Genomic DNA, 23173 nt, shown 5'->3' with positions numbered 1-23173 from the left:
TCTTCCCTCGCCGATAGAGATCTTGATCCTCCCGTCCGATGACCAGACATTCCTATGCCCATGACGGTCGGCCGCAGCGTTGAGGATCTTGAGACGCTCCGCAGTCAGATCCTCGCGAATGGTGACGCCGGAACCCTTCAGCTTCCTCTTAGCGTCAAAGATCATCTTCCTGGTCCGGTAGCTGCAGAGTCGTACTATGATGGGTCGGTCCTTGGGTTTAGCTTGCCCTTGTTGAGGTGGTTGACGCCTTCCAACACGATGCGAGCGGTTGACATCCGCCAGAGTCACGGGCACGTTCAGCTTCTTGTTGAAGACATCAAGCGCCAGCAGGTCCGTGTCTTCTTTGTCACTCTCCGGGATCCCAAAAATACGTATTGAATGTCGGCGCCCGTATTGCTCGAGGTCGTCGACCTTCAGGTGACAAGACACCTCTAGCTCACGAATTCTATTGTGCAGCTGTTTGTTCTCCTCCTTCAATGCCTGAAGTTCCTCAAAAATGGACTTCACTGCCATAGATACGGCATGATGCACAGTTTCCTCGATTTGCTGTCGAATAATTCGGAGGGTCTCTTCAGACAGTGATCCAGAAATAGCTGGCCCTGGCTTTGGAGCATTGACCTCATTCCTCGGCGTGCCTCTGTTCGGTCGACCCATCATGTACCGTTAGGTGGATTTACACTTTTACAGGCGAGAAGGTAGACTGAAGAATTAGGAATGTTTTTTCAAGATAAATAAAAAGAGTGTGAGTTAATCAAAAATATAATTTCACTATTGAATTAAGCTCGAGAAACTGAATAACTAGATGTATAATTTGAAGTGAATTGAACTGTATAACCCTACGAAATATCTGTTAGAAGATGGAGCCGAACTGACACACGTTTACTCACTCGACATAACCAAGAGAGAGCTCTTGGTTAGAGACAGAGACAGAGAAGACTTTTAGAGACAGAGAAGAAGAGAAGAGAAGAAGAGAAGAGAAGAAGAAGGGAGTTTTTCTTTGATTGATTCATGATTCTCACAGTATGTCTTCCTTTTCTATTTAGAGCTACTTTTGATATAAATAAAAATATAAATCTCAGTAACCTTTTAAATTATTTTGTCACAACATGTTTCGGACATTAATGCCATCTTCACTTGAATGGACAAAATGAACAATATAATTTAAAAGGGTACCGGGATTTATATTTTTATTCATTTCTTACAATGTTCCTACAAAGATTAATAAAATCATGGATTTGAGTATCTCGTTCCCAATATATGAATGTGATATGATCATTCTAAATTCTAAATTATTAATAATTATCAGTCAATTATCATTCTAAATTATAAATAATATGTGACCATCTAGTCTGCGACTCTGATTATTATGATACATATCTTAATTCTGTCCTATTTGGTGTGTTTCAGGAGCGTTTCTGATTCCGTATTTTGTAATGCTGGCGATTGAAGGGATTCCGATGTTCTATTTGGAGCTGGCCATTGGTCAAAGACTGAGAAAAGGAGCTATTGGCGTATGGAACCAGGTGTCACCTTACCTGGGAGGCATTGGAATCAGCAGTGCTGTGGTCTCCTTCAATGTAGCACTCTACTACAACACCATCATTGCATGGTGTCTCTTCTATTTTGTACAGGTAGAGAAACACCAACAATTTATTGATGTTCCATCTTTTATACAACATAGATATAGTTTTCTCTATTTTTGAGAGCATAATGTCCGGAAAATGATCATGGAATCGATATTATTAGTTTTTCGCTGTGCAGGTAGTAGATATCATTTGAGATTCTCATGAGATTTTATTTCGGTCAATATCAACTAAAATTTCAATTTACTTTTTCCAGGGGCGTACAAAATTAACTGAATAAAAAAAGAAATAATATTAGAATAGGAAATTACTGAAATATCATCTTGTATTTTCTCATGCAACAGAGCCCAGAGTGGAAATCTTTTCTACCACACCACAGTATTTACTTGATGAAACTTGAAAGTAATGTGTTAGAGAAGTTAATGAGGGTGAGCCTCTTGATATTTTGAGAATTTATAATTCAAATCTTACAAGAATGAAATATTTCATATTTGATAAAATAGAAATTACCTTGGAGAGCACCCTTTCTGAGTGACATTTTGCACCTCTCCTATTCCTATTCTATTCAATGATAATTCAACTCGCTCATCATTACATTATTGCATGTAGATCCAATTATATTAATAGCACTTCGTCGATTACCTCAAATGAAACACTTTGGATTATAATTGGTTGAAGAGAAGATTTGTCAATGAGAAGATCAATATTAGAGATAAATGTGAAATATTTTCTTCAATTATGTTGCAGAGCTTTCAGTCAGAGCTACCTTGGGCAGAATGTCCAAATGTGTATTTCGAAAATGGCACCTACACTCCCGAACCTGAATGTGTGGTGGGTAAATCCAAATAATTCAAATATTTTGAGTAATATAATGCTTGTACATTCGAAAATTTATATAAACTTTCTTATAACATTGAAATGTATTATACAATTAGAAAAGGTATTATTATTAAAAGAACACAAAAAATGAATAAATATATTGTAAAAGTTATATAAATCCTATTATATTAATCGAGCAATTTCTGTATGTCTGTTTATATTTTTATATCTGGTTATCTGGTTATTTATGTTCAACGGATCTCGAAAACGGCTCTAACGATTTTCACGAAATTTGGAACATAGTAGGTTTATCATATAAAAATTCGATTGCACTAGGTCTCATCACTGGAAAAACTCGCTGAAGGACATGCAAAGGATAATTCATCCTTGGAAAAACAGATGATAATTTCGTCGTCTGTCGATAACACAAGATGCGTGTGCCTGTGTGGGAGATCAGCTGCGTAATCAATTAGCTCACCGTATCTCGCCAGAAATCTGGAAATTTTTATTGATTTGATCAAAAAATCTGATTTGTTGACATGAGATGGTATTATCATAATATTCAAAGTTAATCATTATTTTACAGTTCTAAGTGATTACTGATTGTTATTTTGTTATTCAATTTGGTTTGTAGATAATCTAAATTAGAACTTTTTTATTTTCAAATTTTTGGACTGAAAATTGAATCTGAATTCAAGTGTATGGAACATAACCTACTTTCTGGTCTATTTATAGCGTATAAATCAAAAAAGAAAAAGTTTTAGGCTGTGCCTGTTAGTCCTTCCCCAATCATTTTAAAGAATTGTGTTCTGTTAATCAATAGTTTATGAATGTTATCTATAGTTATCTATAGTTATCTATAGTTATCTATAGTTATCTATAGTTATCTATAGTTATCTATAGTTATCTATAGTTATCTATAGTTATCTATAGTTATCTATAGTTATCTATAGTTATCTATAGTTATCTATAGTTATCTATAGTTATCTATAGTTATCTATAGTTATCTATAGTTATCTATAGTTATCAATAGTTATCTATAATGAGCAAAGGTCGGTGCCCCGATATTAAATCAATTAAGAACAAATATTATTAGCTTTTTCAATTTCATCGCATTTTTACTTTCCTTGCCCTATTACCATAGGTAAGGAAAGTATTGCTTTCCAAAAAAAATTAAGGTACCCAAATTTCATATTTTCTATAAGTTTCAAGGTCCCCTGAGTCCAAAAACATGATTTTTGGGTGTTGGTCTGTGTGTGTGTCTGTGAACACGATAACTCCATTCCTAATCAACCGATTGACTTGAAATTTCAAACTTAAGGTCCTTGTACCATGAGGATCCGACAATAAGGAATTCAATAAAATTCAATTCAAGATGGCGGATAATTACTAAAAAACCATGTTTTCACGGTTTTCTCGAAAACGGCTCTAACGATTTTCTTCAAATTTATACCATGGATAGCTATCCATAAGCCCTATCAACTGACATGAGTCTCATTTCTGGGAAAATTGCAGGAACTCCGTAATATTCTTGAGAAAAATGGCGGATAATCACTGAAAAACAATGTTTTTCACGGTTTTCTCAAGAACGGCTCTAACGATTTTCTTTAAATTCATACCCTGTATAGTTATTTATCAGCTCTATCAACTGGCATGAAACTCCTTTCTGGGAAACTAATGGGGGGTCCACCTCATCCTTGAGAAATGGACTTTGTAACCTCCTTCTCGTGCATGAGGTAGGTAGGTAGAGCAGTTCATAAAAAGAACACATAGTCGAGATATTTCATCTGTAAAACAGCTGTTTTGACGACTTTTGAAAAATATCATCGAATTTCACAATTTACACAAAGGAAAAAGTACTCTGAAAACAATTATATATACACATATACAGTAGTCTGTTCGTAGTTTCAAATATGTTGCTGTCAATCGTCATTATGCTATACCCCTAAATTATTCTCCTTTAAGAATGGGGCTTACAGTTCAATGAGCAAGGAAAGTTGTGTGAGTGTGCCACACCAGATTTTTTCTGAATAGAGATGTTCAACCGGAGAAAATCCCAATTTATTGACTTGAAATTTAGGATGAAGTATTTTGAACTAAATAAAAACATTATTGGAGATAATATCAACAATGGTCTACAGTTTTCAGTGAACAATGCTTCTCAATTGGCGGTGTCGAGGAAAAGAAGAATATCTTATACTGTCAAATACTCTCACTATGAAATCATTAATCCAACTGGTTTTATAAATCTTTACTAATTTTTTTCCGGCCCACTCAAGAGTCTCTATGAACTCAAACTATGAAAGATTCGAGTATTTATTAAATTTCAATCTAAAAATTTTTTCAAAGTAATCTTATATGATTGTTGAACAATGCTTGCTATCTACAGCATTCTGAAAAAAAAACAAGTTATAAGTGATATATATTTCCATAATACAATTAAATTTCAAACTTTTCTGTTTCGCAGGCAAGCACTCCTACGCAGTATTTCTGGTACCGCACAACTCTTATGGTATCTGAAGACATAGATACCCCGCAGGCCTTCAATTGGAAAATAGCATTCGCACTTGTTATCGCCTGGATACTTGTATATATGTGTATGATTAAGGGAATCGCATCCTCGGGAAAAGTGAGTAGAAGAATACTTCTTCATGACATGGAATTATATCAATATTGGGTTCTTGTGAAGACATCACAACCATTGTTGATGCCAGAATCAGTTGATGAGTGACATCACAGAGTATGTATGACATAGAAATAATGATGAATAATAGATTAGTTACAAATATTTATTATCTGTTTGTAATCTGTATAAGTTGAGCATGTGCGTCATTTATAGATTGATGACATCGCACTAATAAATTAAGTGGTAGTACAGGATATTATAACATGGTATTGTATAATCTATGGCCATTATGTTGTTGATTATGTGTGTATTGTGCGGGTTGCATACCATCTTCCTGCATCACTTTAGAATACTCTAATGCAGTGATCGCCAAACAGTCGATCGCGAGCTACCGGTAGCTCGTGGGGTAGTTTTTGGTAGCTCACAGAAATGCTCGTGCAAAAGAATGTCATCCAGTTTGAATATAAACACTTTCCCAGTCTGAAGAAAATCAATGACGAGTAAAATCCTCCACAGCACCGCAGCAATAACCAAGAATACGTTACAATTCTTTCAGACTTGAGACAACTGTTTGATCAACGATTTCAAGAATTTAAAAGCATATCAAATATGGTACAATTCATCAACTCTCTTTTGTAGAGATCTATGCAGAAGATTTTGCAGCTTGTGTTGTACAACATTTTGGTGGAGATCAGGCTTCAGTTGAAATGGAATTTGTGGATTTTCAATCTGATCCGTCTCTCAGATCACTTTCTAAAACTGGAAATATTTGGCCTCAAATCCTCCAAAAAAAATATATCCAAATATTATTCAAGTTGCATTGAGGGTGAAAGCTATGTTCAGCTTTACTTACTTGAGTGAAGCATCTTTTCAAGTATGAAATTCATGAAAAATCGATATAGGAACAGACTGACTGATGAACATTTGGACAACTGTATCAGAATGACGGCTACAACGTACACTCCAAACATCAAGAAAATACTTGATGATCAGAAAGAGTTCCACTGCTCTCATTGAAATGTACATTTCAACTTTTGTTATACTTTTTACTATGAGATAAGTGGATTCCAATACTAGAAATGTATATTTTTAGGCAATAAAAGATACTTTCTTCAGTATAATATTCCTTGGTAGCTCACTAGAAGTTTTATAAATGCTATTCTAGCTCACATGCTCATAAGTTTGGCGACCATTGCTCTAATGTATTACCATTATTTTAGACACGGAAAATTGAGGTAAATTTTTCACTATTGATTGTTAAAAAATTGTTTTTAACACCGTCACTCATCACCTGAGATACACCCCTTACGTCATGTGATTGTCGATTCTTACATCTTTAATTTCCCCGAATGAGTCAACTATCAGGATATATCCTGATACAATATCATAAGGTACACATATATTACATAAATTGATGGAATGAAAATATATAGACATTTCTGTATGTTCTCATATAAACATAATATGATTAAAACCTAATACCCTTGAAGCCTCATGTAATTAAATATGAATATTAAACAGCAAATTATATGAACATACAAATAACATGAACTTGTAACAAATGTAATGTGTATAAGAATTTTATCAGAGCTTGGAGTCTGTGAATTTTGAATATATAGATATTGAATTCCATGAATTAACATGATTTAAACAAACTTTTTCAATAAATGATAGTCTTATTCTGATTTTTCCCAGAAACACTTTCCTAAAATACATAAGACAAACTGATTTCATGGGGAAAGTACACATTTCAAGTTTAATAAATTAGAGAATCTATTCGATCCAAGCGTTGACGCACTCATTTTGAAGTTCAATAACGAAACTTTAATAATAGTACTTGTTGTACACGATTCATGATGTAGAAAAGGTTGCTGACTGTGAATGTGAATACAATGTTCATTGTTCATTAATAATGCATTCAAATAATCAATGAACTTGTCAATTTGCAGGTGGTGTATGTGACAGCAACCTTTCCATACATTGTTCTCATTATATTTTTCTTTCGTGGTGTTACTTTGAGAGGAATGTCTGATGGAGTGAAACATCTTTTCACACCTAAGGTAATTTCACCTTAAAAGTTCATTATTGTTTGCTATTTTCTAGGATAATATTCTCAGTAGATATAATTCAATCCTTTTTCCATAAATGTAGAACATTTTTGTAGTGATAACTTTAATAATTTCTGTGTCATTTGGCATGTCAAATTCCATTTTTGCAATCTAAGTACATGTGATTGTGTTGCCTAATGTGATTCTATTCCATTATAAATTCATGTGACTTATCCAGCCTAGAGAAATTTATACTATGTACAATATAGTAGATCCATATCTGAAATTCAAATACGGTACTTCCCTATATTACAATGGTAAATTTTAAATGATCTTCATAATAATTATGTTGGTTGTTACAGTGGTACACGTTAGCTGATCCAGTAGTGTGGTTAGAGGCCGGTACACAAATATTCTTCTCCCTTGGCCTAGCATTTGGCGGACTGATAGCCTTCTCCTCCTACAACCCTGTCAACAACAATTGCTACAGAGACGCCATCATGGTGTCAATGACTAATTGCTTCACTTCAATGTTCGCTGGAATCGTCGTGTTCTCTGTTATAGGTAAGAGCGATTCTCTCTTATTTCTCTATTCTATTTTTCTTCTCTGGGAATAAAACACCGTTCATAATTTAATTTATCCCCTCTTGATATGGATATGGATCCACAATTCACATTATTATTACTACCTTACTAAAAATTTAAAATGAATTTAACTGTCTTCAAGGTTGAATGAGGATAAAAAGTTTTGAATGTTTGATAGTAATTATTTACCCTAGTTCTCTGCTTCTTAAATTCGTGTCACAAGATACGTTGTGGAGTTGACTATGAGAACTACAGAGTTGCAAATAAAGCCTTATGTATGTTCCAAAGCTTAATATATTGAATAAAACAGAATCAATTTATTCATTTGAAATATGTATTGATTAACTGATAAATCAATTCAATATACATTTGATGAAAACCTCATCTAACATTCTTTTTCGTTCATTCTACTACGTTTAGGGTTTTTGAACTCAAACTGATGATTTCACTCTGAAAGCAGTGAACTAAATCATACCCAGACTTTGTGTTGTTCCATGAATATTTGAAACTTGAACTAGGCTTTGACTTCGCTTTGCCAGTAACTGTTACCGTGAAAGAAGAACTAGAATGAATGATGCCTAAAAAACTAATATGAAAGATGAACAAACAGATTAGACGCAGCATCTCCTGGAATTTTATCAAATAAGAGACAGCCGCTCTTTTGTTCTTTGTTTGATAGCAACTCCTAAAGCATATCTTCATATTCAGCTATCTTCCATGTATCTGCGATCTACATGATTACTAATATCACTATATTCATGAGTCATTCGTTTTCATTGATAAGAGTCTGATAACTATCAAATTTTTTTACTAGGTTTCAAAGCAACACTGAATTACGAGAAGTGCTTAGAAGAGCGAAACGCCACATTGGCACTCTGGTCAAGTAGACTTGCGGAGGTGACCAGTTCTTCTGACTTGACTACCTACTCAGCTGAGATGGCCACCTCTCCGCCAACGCTGCCCGAGTGCGATCTCGAGAAGGAGTTGGACAATGTGAGTTCGTTGTCAGATAAAATCACTGTTTTCGTTGATCAGTGGTATACTGCTACTTCAAAAATAAAAAATGTCAGCCTTCCAATTAACGTAGAGGTAATAAAAGACTCAAAATCGGCACAGAATTAATGAGATTCAATCTCTCTAGCATGCTCTTATAGTAGAAGGAAGTGATTCAACAAGGTCAATTGACCAAGGATAATTTCATTATCATATTTTCATGATCTCATGAGACGAAATAAACTGTATGTGATAATAAAATGGGGATGATCATAGCTGATTTTCCATGATTATTCAAGGTACTTTCCATACCATAGTATTACTTAAATTGAAATTGAGTAAAATTATTTTTTATTTAAATTTAGATTATTACTTGCCCCTCTCTAAAATAACAATGTAGACAGAAAGAGGTCTGTTGATTCAACATCAAAGGAGGCTAAAATTGATTATTTTTGTATCTCTCAAAAAAATTCAACAGGTCTGAAGAACCTGATTTTCATTTGAATTTTATCAGTCCAGGACCCAAACTCTCAATATTCTTGCCAATTTGTTTCTGATTCCATTAATTTGTTCAATTACACATTTGAGTGGAAATATTCCATTTTTCAAAACTAGTTTTACAAATCTAAAATGAACAAAGTGATGGAATATTTTATCATGGCAAAAATATGACGAAATATTGAGAATTGAAAATCATCATATTCGAATGAATTTTCTCTGCTCTTTTATTTTTCTCTGACTTCAAGAACATCATGATAAGCGATACACTGAAAAATTACAGTATAATAAAAAACTTCATTCACGTGTGTCGTTTGTTGTATCTGCATGGTTTCTGGATTATACTGTAGTCTTGATCCCTTTGCATGACTCATTTTGTTAAATACTTTTTTACAGTCAGCCGCTGGGACAGGCTTGGCATTTATAATTTTTACTGAAGCCATAAATCAATTTCCTGGAGCACAGTTTTGGTCCGTCCTTTTCTTCCTGATGCTCTTCACTTTGGGTATAGACTCACAATTCGGTACCTTGGAAGGAGTTGTCACCTCAATAGTTGACATGAAGTTGTTCCCGAATTTACGAAAAGAAATTTTAACAGGTAAATTTTGATCAATGGAAAATATTATCAAACTGGTTTCAGTTTATAGTTTGCGCATGTGTGAAATTCGGTGCAATATTACTGTGTAAAAATGAATGGATAATAGTGAAATACAGTTTCTTGTAAACAAGAACTCAAGATAAAATAGAAATCTGCCATGAAAGTCTTCAAGAGAGCTTTGAGATCCACCGTTTATTCTATTCCTATCGTTGTCATTAATGGCGCGTAATACGATAGATAAAAATGACCTAAGGAATGGAAGGAAGAGTAACTGATTTTCAGAGTTCAATTTGTAATAGGATGACAAAAACAATTTGGATGGTATTACCACTTAAAATTCCATGTTATATTTCGTTTCACGTAATTGCATATCAATTATGTGAATTTTCACGTAATTGCATATCAATTATGTGAATTTTCATGGCTTAAGGCATCTTTCACAAGAATTTGGTAGTCTTCTAACTTGTAAAAATAAAAAAGGTTTAAACAATAAACATGAATTGCAACAAAAACAATGGTCTTTCAAAATCCAGTTGTCTATAATTGCATGTATGCCCAATACAAGTTCATACCCCTAAATGAGTGTACAGCTTTTCTTGTGCTATTGTACAATAAACTTCCAAACCCCTATTACAATTTTAATTTTTGAATCCTGATGCTTCCATCAAATTAAATCTATTGTAGTGAATTATGATTCTTTGAATTTTTCAGGTGTGATGTGCCTAATCTGCTGTATCATATCAATGAGTTTTGCACACGGTGCGGGAAATTATGTTTTCATATTATTTGACAACTTCAGTGGGAATTTCCCACTTCTAATAATAGCACTTTGCGAGTGTATTGCTGTGTCCTACGTGTATGGCCTCAAAAGGTAGCTATTACAATCATAGACAGCTTTCTCAGCTAATCACATTGATGTATTTTCAATTCTATGCTATTACTGTTTTTTCTTGAAAACCACGTAGATTGAATGACTTATTACATAGGAATCTCAGAATACTCGTAGCATGAAATAGAATTGATGCCTTCATTCTGACCTAGGAGGGCGGAGGTAGGACGCAGCCGACCTTTACTTATGTCACATTCAGCCACATGAACTCTCCGCCAGTCGCGCGATTCTGGTGACAAAATATTCAGAACACTCCACCAATATTTCTACCAAAACTGCCACCAAGCGAAGCAAACATATTCATGATCATAAATCATAAAAACGTTATATTATTTCAGCCAATCAAAGAACACGAATGTGACATTGGTGAATGAATATGGTATGGTGAGTGTTTGCGATCTTAGAATTGTAATGGGACATGATTGATATATGTATATATTATATCGATATATGTACGCTTCCAAAGCCTACTGTCACATGCTCCCATTCAATGAGATAACTTTAATGAGAAGGTTGGCACTCACTGCCAGCACACATGATTATTATTTATTATTATTATTTATTCAATTTACAATCACAAATCATAATGATTGTGGTGCCTTTGCACGCGCTTCCAAAGCGTACTGTGACATGCTCCAATTTGATTCTATGACATCACTTGGTGGTCGATTGTTTTATAGGCCTTACACTCAACCCTTCAGTTAACTAAAAAACTAAATATTTAAAATGTTAATTGATGATTGATTGACTATGGCCAGGTTGCACAAAAGCTTTTATAATTAATTTCCTCAAGAACCAATCAGAGAAAGTGTTACTGAGAAGAAGACTTCTTTGTATGGTTCACGTGGTATTTGATAAGGATTAAAAGTTAACAAACTTGCACAACAAGGTGTAAGTAGTTTACAGTAAATATAACGAATCTGATGGAACTATTTTAATGGAAGAATCCACAATATTACAGTATACTCGGGTGGAAAGATAACTTTATTTGTAAGAAACAGAATTCTTCATTTGATAACTGGTGCATTTCAATTATTATAGTAATCGTGAATTATTAAGAATGAGAAAAATGAGAACTGAGACAAAGAACGCAATAATTGTTGTGAAAATTTGAAATAAGTATAAAATTTTAGTCTACTACCTACTTGATGAACAACACAATGCGATAGGGAATGTTGCCACATTACTCAACTCATAAAAATTAAGAATTTTTAATCATGTCCCCGCGCTCTCTATATCACAGAAATGACGAGATTGACCTCTGAAGTAGGGCAAAATGCTGATGGAGGAGCTCCCAAGTTAGTTTCGTATTTTAGGAATGCTTCCGTAATAATTTTTCTTCCACTACGTATTTTTGTCATAAAATAAAATGAAGAAATAAGTTATGCTTAACATGAATTGGTAATTTTCAAGTATAGTTGTAATTTTCACTATTTTCGTTTTGCAGTAATGAAATTTGATTTGATTGAATTTGTGTTTGTGTTACAGGTTTGCAGACGACATTGAGATGATGACCGGCACCCGGCCCGGCCTGTACTGGCTGATCTGCTGGAAGTACTTGTCGCCGCTGGCGATGATGCTGATCCTGATCGCCAGTGTGGTGGAGATTGTGGTCGACGGCAGTGGCTACCCCGCCTGGGTGGCTAGCAAGGGCGACACCGAGCGCAAGCAGTGGCCCATATGGGCGCTCGCTCTCATCACCTTACTCATTCTGGTCGCTGTTCTCTGGATACCGATCGTCGCTATATGCAGGTCAATATCACACTCATCTAATATTATAATAATGGTGGCAATCATCCAAATATTAGATTTTGAACCTAGGGAATTCGTAAATACCTAATTTTATATCAAACTTCTAGTCCAGTTGAACTAGTCAAGAGCAATTTTTTCGTAGCATCGGACCAGTCAGAAAACGGACAAAAGCCAACTTCCCATAGTGAAAGATTCTGAGTGAAACAATGATTCATTAAATTTATTATTGGTGCAAGATTTTATTTTGCTTGATATAAGATTCAATGAGATTAATTTGATCAAAAGGTTTCCCTGCGAGATTTTATTTTATTTTTTGGAAACTTCATTTCTTCCTTCGCTCATCTTATTGCAACTTGTAGAACTTATCAAGAGTTCAATTTCTCTCACATCCATCGGCTCTCGATAGATACTTTCACATGCAATAAAGTTTCCTCAAAATCATTCTATCACTCATCGAGCATTACAATGAGTTTTTATGTGCTGTATTATTATTATTTATTTTTATTTGAGAATGAGAGACTTCATGTATTGGATTTTTGTTTTAATCAAACTATGCCTGCCTACATTATATAATATTTTTTCTTTAGGGCTACTCTTGAATAGAAATAGAAAATTAAAATCGAAGTACCCTTTTTAAAATTGTTCATTTACGACATGTTTCGGCCATGATGCCATTATCAAGTAATTCATTATTCAAGTAATTCACTTGATATGACCGAAACATGTCGTAAATAAACAATTTAAAAAGAGGATTCTTTGATTTTGATTTTTTTATTCCTATGCCGACGCTACATACAGTTAAAGTAATAAAATATCTATTCTGGCTTGCCTCAAAGAAGATCAAGGCTAATTTGAGTCTAGAGCTCTTGCCAAGGATTCAGGGAGGAGAAAACAACAAAACACCTTTAAAAAATTATGAATTTATGCACAGTAGTAGTAAGTTTTATCTTCAGCTACGAATATTTTTCCCTTTATTCATTTAGACTTGCGTTTTTTTCGGGTTATGTTTTCCTTTATTCATTTTCAGACTTGCGTTTTTCTAGGAAGAGGACCCTCGGACCCCCTCTTCCAGGAGGGTATTCCATATCCCACTGACCCCCAGCTATATGGGGCCCGGTCAGGTGATTTTGCCCGAGGCCCGTAAAGCCTGTGTACGGCCCTGCGAGTCCTGGTAAATTTTAAATTGTTTCAATTTGATTATGTGTAAGGAAATTTCTATTGTGGGATAAGGATTATTTGTAGATAAGGACAATTTCAGTATAAATGTTACTACAGAAGAAAACATTGATGATATTGTTACTGGATGATTGCAGAGCATTTGGCATAGTGATAATCGACGACAACGAAAAGGCGTGGTTCCCGGCGCAAGACCTGAAGGAGTTCCACGGCATCGTGGAGCACGAGGTGACCGTGGCAGAGACGCTGCTCTTCTGCATTCGACCCGACGGCAGTGAGGGGCTCTGCTGTCCCACGCGCGGCACGGGTGACGATGACGATGATGAAGATGATGATCTCACCTAATCGCTCTCTCTCACGCCCTCGCCGTATAGCGTAGTTCCAAGTATCTCACATTAAACAATAGTGTTACAAGAAAATAATCCGTATTCCACAACCAGTCAATTAGCTTTTATGAGAAACTGGACAAAACTAATATTTATATTGTCATGATTAAGTTCCGTGCATGGTTGTACCAAGTAATTTGGAAGACACACTCTACTATGTCACAGTTCATTTGATACTTAGTGTACATGCTTCATTGAATAGGTTGAGTTAGTATGGATACTGAACTGGGATGTCATATAATAATATTATGCACTCCCATACATGTTCACGACAGTCTATACTGAAGAATTAATAGCCTATATACAATAAGTAAGTTTTGTTCTAGTTTAAGGATAAAAAATGGTTAAACAGGGATAAAAAGGTGAATGCATAATGTAACTGTGACAATAATTAATTCAAAAGAATATTTTATTCATAAGTCTAATTTCTCCACAAAGTGAATTTATTAAGTGAATAGTTCATTTAGTTTATTGCAAAATATAACTTACTCTTCTACTTGCTATTCATTTTTATGCTAGAAATCAGTCAATACTTTTTAGGTAGGAACTGTTTATATAATCATAAATCATATTGAACAATGCCCGACATATTGAACAAAGTGGTTGTACACAAAATGAAAATAGTGAATCTTATAGCACTAACTCAAGCTATAGTACCTATAGTGAAGGAGATAATAATAAGATTTCTTGCTCCTGAATCATACTGTAATTGGAATCTATTGCTTCTGTTACATGAAGAATACAAAAATATCAAAGAATAGTTTTATGCTAACAAGAAAAGAAGCTTTGGGGTGCAAATCATAGTTTCAAAAGGAATTGACTGATTGTGGAATGAAACTAGAATGAGCTTCATGAGGAATAGATCGAGTGCTAGATGAATTTCTTATATAATATCTAGGATTATAATGAATTTTCCAGTTCAATGATTTTATTACGTTCTGTGAAGCATAATATCCCTCTTGATTGCTGCATAAAGATCACTTGTAGCCCAGTCAATTACGCAGTACTTTCAGCTCTCCATTGATTGATGATTCCATATCCATATTCCAAATCCATCAATACAACACAGAAATGTACTTAAGTATCTTTTTCAGTAATATTAGGCTTCCGATTTGAGTGAGCGAATATTCTCTGACATGGATCATTTGATCAAAGAAAGTCCATTAAATGTCACAACTGCTTTTGATTTTTATACAAAAGTTACAAGCCTCAAAATTAGTCTCACTTTGGTTCTAAGATCTTACTTGGATACAAAAATACACCTTCAATTTCAATATGAGCCTTTGTTACTAAATTTATCATGAATGTTAATAATGTTAACGTTTCTGAAACTGAAAGCAACGTTGGTGAGCTCTATATTATACTCTCGACTCAGTACAAGACAAATGAAATTTGTTTCAATATTATTATAACTTCTTCCTTAGTTATAGTATGTAGTGATTGAGATTTTTGGTATGACATTAGCTATGATAATTACAAGATTCTGATTGTCAGAGTAAAAATCAACGCATTTATTGAACAAATACAATGATTCATCCAATCTTTATAATTATAGGATTTCAAGATTTATCTATTATAAGATATTCAACTTATAAGAATCAAATCAAATGTAAGGTTTGAGAGAGCAATTACTGATTAATAACAGGAAGATTATCAATAATTCAATTATAGAATAGGTACCTTAGATTTTTACTTTTTTTCGCCGAAGAAATTCAATGTAATTGATTTAAACTTACACATTTAAACCTCTTCCTGAATGGAGTTTGAAGAATCTTTGACAATAACGAATATTTCGATAGTAGAATCATATCAATTATTACTTATGCATCGACATTAGAGGATTTTGTATGCCGAGTTATAATCTGAAAACTAAAAATGGATAGAATATACTGTATGTGAATCATATATTCTACAGATTACAGTATCAATTAATTAAAGTGTTTCAAATGACGAATGAAAGTAATACTCTGTCTTTCAAAGGAATATTATTTACTGTATTATATTTAGAAATAGCTTAAATTATTTTTCAAGTATCACCCTGTATTCCCATAATGATATGTTAGATTCGATAGCTGTAGGATATTTTCCACAGTTATTCGATACTACTATCGACAAAAGTGTCTTTGTAAAACTAGATCGATTAGATATATATAATTCAGAATTGCAGTAGACAAATAAAACTAGGAAAGAAGTTGTCTAGATTAAGAATTACTGCATGAGGATCACACAAATATGTATTGATTTAGTTTTATCAATCACGAGTGAAAGAGACCCATAATCTCCAAAAAATGATTGAGAATATGTAGGCTACTAGCTTACAAGATTCAGGTTCTGTAAGTTATCTTCTTATCTTCCTGTAACTCATCTTCTTCCAGTGCAATAGGGACTGAAATCCTTGAGAATACTACAGCTGGAGATGAGAAGATCCATTATTAGTGGAATTCACATTAAATTTATTCAACGATTTTACTGCTCTGTGAGGGAATCTTTAGAATGGATGTAGAAAACTATAATAATTGATCCAAGTTGTAAATGATGAATGATGGGTGTAGTGTGGGAGTGAGTTTTATAATTAGTTGTTCAAGAGATTCTATGAATATATTAGTATTATAAAGATCTAGAGAGAATAATTATTGTGAAAGTTCTAAATGTCTGTTGTTATCTATTCTATTGACAATATTGTTGATCACAAATCTATTACTGTTGTTGAATTTTACTGTATTCTATGCAATTTTGCATAATGACACTGCACCTTTTTAATCTAATTCAAATTTCTAGTTCGATGGAATACATATTTTTGTAATTGACAAAATTGTTATGAATATACTCATATATGACTTGATTCCCCACTCTTCCAATAGACTATAAATCAAATCTTCCCTCAAATACATGACAATATAAATGTGTGATAATAATTGGATTGGAAAACTGATTAACCAACTTAGAAGTTGAATAATTTGTTGCATTTATTAAATCCTATTGGGGAAACTACAGAGATTTTGATAGAGAGACAATACATTGATTTTGGAAATTGTGGAATCCAAACATAATGAACTTCTCATTTTTATAACTAAATATCATTTTGAATAATCCAGAGTAGTGTATGAATTATTGAAAAATGTTATTCACTAATAACAATAAATAAATAATATGAATAATGTTTTGGAAAAAGTTGGATTCATACCATATAATAGCCCAAGTTGGTTCAGATCTGTATGAGCTATAGGCCTACTGTACCGGTATTCTAAGATGAAAATGTAAATAAATGTGACAAGCTTCCATAGAAAATTTTTCACTATTAAGTCTCCAACAGTCTCTCTCAATAAAATAAATTTATTATGAATTCATATTTTTCGTAAAAAGTTTTCTTGATTATTGAAATATAATTTGCTGTAGTTTGGTGTGCATAGATGCATCATGCAATCATCGTTGTACTCTGTAACAAGTTATTCCCATTCTATTCTATTCCCTGTCAAAGTGAAAAATTTCGAGATCTTCTCACAAATAAGAGAATTGGTTTTGCAATTTCCAGAATCAGAAAGTCTTCTTCAAAAATGATCTGGAGCTAGACATTCCCCATTAATTAGCCACTGCACTTTTCAAAATCTATCTAAGAAACTAATAAGCCAGTATATGAAGACGATTGTAAAAATTGTATTGTTAGTACAGTGAAAAATCAGAGGAGGATTATGAACAAATCAAAACTTATTGCTATTCTGATTGAATAGCAGTTCTGAATCAAATTTCTCAATGAATGGCATTAAAAGATACACAAAATACTGTATCTTCTTAATTAATCTTGGTGAATGACAATAATAAAGTGTTCTAAGTTTATGAGGAATAATTATATTTGCAAGTGTTCTTGAATTCTAGTTGTATTCTAGTATTAAATGGATCATCTCTCTGATTGGCACTGTTAAGTCTTTATGGCACATAATCTATACAACGATGTTAAAGTTATTATTAAGATATCAATAATTATATTTAATAATTATCACAGTTGAATCTATTATACACTTTTTAATTATTTATTTATTGGAATTTGAGGATGTTGAGGTATGAAGAAGTAAAAATACAATGAATTGTTAAAATAAATACAGTATTGTTATATTTGTCAGCTGCAATATGACTATCATTGGCTATCTATTATAATTATAATAATAATAATAATTACTTTTCTATAACCTAATTAGATCCCTTCATTTTCCACTCTGATAAATAGATGGGCCTACCAACTCAACAGATAATCTTAAAACCATTCCACATAGAATATTTTTAACATTCTACTACTCGCAATCCAAGAGCTTCGACATTAATTACATTTTTAAATTAAATCTTTTGAAAGTTTAAAGTTTGAAAATAACAATTCTAAGCAAATGATAGTCAACTTGGACCGATTGTTGTTGTTTTTTTTTTTTTTTGATAAATGAGACAATAATGGATCTAATAATGAAGTATAGCCTGTTGTAATAAACCATTAACATTATCAAAAATTGTTAGCATTATCAAATTTGACCTCTCATGTTTCTAGGTAATGTGAATTAATGTGAAGTACACAAGTGGATAGGTTCCAAATATCACATTGTTATACAGGTGAATCAGTGTCCGACTACTTGGTTGATTGATATTAGTTGTCATAAAACATAAAAACGTTTTATAAGGTAAATAATTGATAAATTTTAACTTGGTATAATATGACATGGAGTTTCTTATGGAATTCCTTACAGAGATGATATTACTGTACGGTACCCACCTATGAATGATGTACCCAAAGGAATGATGAAGGAACATATAACTGGTACTGTGGGTATAAAGTGATAAATAAAAATATTAAAATGAGAAAATGTTAATGGTTTTATAAAGTTTATATGCTACAGCATAGCTATTCGTAGCCAATTATGAAATGCTGAAATTACAGCCATCTTTCCAAATGGTATTTCTTGAAGAGAAAGTGTAATTATTCATTTTTCATATGAAGACGGTAGTTTTCAAAATACAATATAATATCCTCCCATGATAAAGAGGTTTTTGGGTAACTTCATCAGTTGCATAGTGTTGACTGTTGAGGTTACTTATAAAAAAATATCATGAATTTCTAAGTCTACTGATATGACAAGTCAGAAACGTTCTGTTATTTTACAGTATCAATGTAATTGGATATAATTGAATTGAATTAGATTGAATCACTATAATTCCGCTCTTTAGATAACTTTATAAAAATAATATAATATGTATTTCTTTTAATCCTCATGATTCCGTGTGAACTAGAACATAACAATGAATCATATCAGAAAAAGTATCAGTACGGTAACTATATAATTGAAATATCATATAATCATATCAATTCTTCGTCATGAGATTAAGGAAATTAAAATGAAATGGAAATATATAGAAATGTTTCAGAAATAATTTATTAGCTATTAGCGTACCTTACCGAATTCATCGAGATTTATGGAGATCTTCCTCTATAAGGTGGAAATAATGTTAAAATGGTAACTAAATAAGATACAGGCTAAATAAGAAGAACAACTTTATACTTATCACCATTTAAGGAAATGTGAAACTTACGGTGATTTGTCATTACGGTAATGAGTCTGAGGTGAAACTCAAACTTCATATCATTTTCCATAAAATGTTAAAATATATTAAGTAATTTCTATTCCTAAATTATCTAAAAATTGATATGGTTTACTGTCACTAATATATTTTCTATAAAAAGTAGCTATTTTATAATAGGAACTACTCTCCATGTTTGACAATTTTGAAATAGGCTACGATATATACGGTATATCTAGAGACATATCTCTACATTCATCGTATTCTACATTCTGCATCTATTATTATAATGGAAATATCTTAATATGATTTCAGCTTTCTTGATGAATCAACTCAGGATTCCCTAAACATGTGACAATAATATTAAAAACTGCATTTCTATTGGAAAATTGCTTTCTTTCAAGAGAATAATAGATATTATGGATTGTTATATAGGATGACAGTAAGTTAAATTTATTTTCTACATGATGTTGAAATTGATAATATCTATAAAGACTTTATACATGAAATAATGTACATAGGCCTAGACAACTTTTAATGGGCTATAGGCTACACTAGCTGTATAAATAAGAGTGGATGTAGCCGTTATCAGAGTCAAATTATTTCGTTTTGTTTGATTGAAGGTTTATGATTGCTTCTTAAGTTGATTTATAGTGTTCGTAATTCAGATTGATTTCTCAATTTACAGAAAAGTTTTTCGATTTCTCGTCTTGAAAGTATTCTATCAGCATATACGTAATCAGTGAAATTCTGTTTAATTTTATGAAACATAACTTTGATGCGTGTCTTTATGTATTTAAACAGATGAACATGCTGCCATAATGAGTAAACTTTGATTGTCGTAATAATTAATATAATACATTATAGGTGTACACAAAACGTTCAATTGGAATACTCTAGTACAATGCATTGTACTGCCTCTGCTTGATGTTATTAGATACATTATATTAATTCAAGATAAATATTTGTCGTTTCAATTGAATGTTTTATTATTATTTTATGTACGGTACTTTCAATTACATACTTATGCACAAGATTAGATATAGGATTATTACTGTTTCTCCTTATCATTAGAATCATCAATTATTGCAAATTATTAGGTTAAGCAATACAGTATATTGAAAGACTGGATTCAAATATACTTCTTGTAGGAGAATCAAATCAGCTACAGTTATTATTAAAATAGTTATAATTTTCCTACATTTCTTGCATACCTTATTAATTTCGTATTTTTTTTTTTAATTTATACCTTGTAGTGTAATATTTCTGCACCTGAATAATAATTAATTATTTCGCTTTTATATTCTATTGGAGACGGCAAATACTGATGAACTATCTCCTAATTTATCAATCCCAAAGGAGTGAACAGAAAATGCAGTCTTTCAATAATTTTATGTACTATAAACTGTGCGTTAAACTGTTGAAATTGATGTGAAACTGAATAATTTAGGAAACTGTATTGTTACCATGTATAAATGGAAAATGTTCTGCATTTACATAAATAAAAATGTTTTATGCAAGCTAAAGACATTCTTTATTGAATTTGGAATAGATTATTCATATAGGCTGATTGAAAATTGACTGATTATTGTTTTACTCGTAATTTGATTCGAATATCGCAGATTGTAAAACAATACAGCAATACGTTTTTTAAGTCAATCTATGATTGACAGATTGACACAGCAAATTTAATAAATATGAGTTCAGTTCACAGCGGTACAGTAATTTATATTACCATAATACACTTTCACAATTTAGAAATCTATTGGTTTATTGCCACTTGAAAATCCGTCTAAAAGGCTAAGTGACACCTCCGGTACTAAACCAATAAGAATATTTTTTTTCTTTTGAAACTTTTTAAGCTTATTATTGAAATGAGCAGTAGCTGTATCATCTCTGAATTGTCGTGGAATTTTGAGTTTTGTGGTTTTGAGTCCATCTTTCTTCACGATTTGTTGACTTCCTCTTAGTCTCCTCTGCGACGCTTGGAATTCCGAATCATAGTGTAGGTACCTATATATGAATTTTCGCGGTTTTCTCCAAAGTGACGCTGGATACATTCATACTAGTGTCAGAATTTGTTCTTTGAGAAAAAGGTTATTGTATTTATTGTGGATAGGTAGAGTACTTCTCTCCCTAACAGGTCTCATGCCTAGCTCTCCTATTTTTACTTCACATTAGCTCACGAGTTTTGTTGTCAGATTCATATCCAGATTCGCTTGGCTCCTACATGTAAAACTTTCTTATTAAAATTGATATCTATTGCCGAACGAAGCAATGTTTACAATACAGTACAATTGAATTAATAAAAGTTGAAATGCATATAGAAGTTGAAAATACAAGAAATAAAACAATATAGTAAACTACAAATCATTTGTCTATCTGCACTGTCAAAATAAGGGAGAAACTGTGTGTGTTGGCAGTGATTCGCAGGATGATACTCAATCATTATTCTGTAATATGAAACCGTTTGGTTTGAAATAGTAGAATTTGTGAATAAGAATAAAGAAATATTTATTCCAATTACTTTGGTATGATGCTGTAAGTATGACCTATTTGTGAAGACTACGTTAGGTTATTTATAGTTGCATCTACTTTCATATGTACGGTACTGTAGCTGAGAATGGGAAAAGTAAGAACTCACTGTCTAGTTTTCCAAACACATTTTTTAGGGATGAAATTTGAGGTTATAATAGCTGGTATGAGCTTCACCATACAATTATTCATTTACTCTACAATCGAACAAGATTATATTCCCTATCAACAAATTAGTTAGTTAGGGGATTATAGATGTACAATAAAACGCTACTATGATGGATGATAGATCGTCTATGAGAGGCTTATCTCGAATTCCTTGTAAAGTGTTATTCAATGGAATGAAAAATTTCCTCAAAGCAGTAAGCCGGTCTCCTCTGCATTGCCCTTCTTTGCGTGCACTAGGCCTATATTATATGCCTGTACAGTTTTTATTCAATCAACTATTTCAAAAACCAATCTGCTCTTCCACAAGTTTGTTGTAAATATTTTACTGTCCTGTGGAGGAAACCGGATTGGTTCAGCTATTTGTCAAGAGTTGTAGTTTTCCGCTTCAATGCAGCTCCAATCGTCGTCCTCCTCATCATCCCATCCTTCTTCAACATATTCATCAAAACCTATTGTTTCTTTGTCATCCTTTTTAATCTGATCAGTATTCATACCCGAACTCAACTCACTTTTATTAACAATTTCAATTTTTTTGACTGTGGCGTCAATTTCTTCATGGTTATCAGCTGGAATCTCAATATATTTTCTTTTTATCGCTTCTGTATTGACTTCTTCTTCATCAAAACTTTGATCTTCTTCAATAGCCGTTGGCTCTTCCAAAATAAGGAAAGGCTCTTCCATTCCATGGACGTATCCATTAGCACGCGGACAAATTGACCTGTAAATATTTGAATTATTCTTGAAACTGGAAGCCCAACAATCTTCAAATACGTTTATTTTAATAAGCTATCAATGTTCTCCAATTTAAATTTTAAAAGAAGTTGAATCATTCTACGAGTCACGATTGTATAATCTTTGTATAATTCTATTGTATAGTGGCTGTATAATTCTATTGGATTTGAAAAAACAGCAGATTTATCGGTCTATGGGCCTTACAGCAATAAGTGAGGTAGAACTATAC

At 32.7% G+C, this 23173-nt stretch overlaps 1 protein-coding gene across 1 annotated transcript in view; it reads left to right on the top strand.

The window, feature by feature from the left end:
* The window catches only part of LOC111055787 (sodium- and chloride-dependent transporter XTRP3), an 88558-nt gene extending 65965 nt beyond the window's left edge, over positions 1-22593 (top strand). The window contains exons 4-13 of the mRNA XM_022343070.2: positions 1408-1631; positions 2331-2414; positions 4870-5031; positions 6978-7088; positions 7439-7640; positions 8476-8654; positions 9549-9750; positions 10462-10621; positions 12128-12391; positions 13705-22593. Of these exons, the coding sequence (XP_022198762.2) occupies positions 1408-1631; positions 2331-2414; positions 4870-5031; positions 6978-7088; positions 7439-7640; positions 8476-8654; positions 9549-9750; positions 10462-10621; positions 12128-12391; positions 13705-13912 (1796 nt within the window). The 3' untranslated portion in view covers positions 13913-22593. The remainder of the gene's footprint in view (positions 1-1407; positions 1632-2330; positions 2415-4869; positions 5032-6977; positions 7089-7438; positions 7641-8475; positions 8655-9548; positions 9751-10461; positions 10622-12127; positions 12392-13704) is intronic.
* The last annotated feature ends 580 nt before the right edge of the window (positions 22594-23173 follow it).

Source organism: Nilaparvata lugens, chromosome 5 (genome assembly GCF_014356525.2).
Source record: "Nilaparvata lugens isolate BPH chromosome 5, ASM1435652v1, whole genome shotgun sequence".
Taxonomy (NCBI): Eukaryota; Metazoa; Arthropoda; class Insecta; order Hemiptera; family Delphacidae; genus Nilaparvata; species Nilaparvata lugens.
This window is presented reverse-complemented; position numbering and strand designations above follow the sequence as displayed.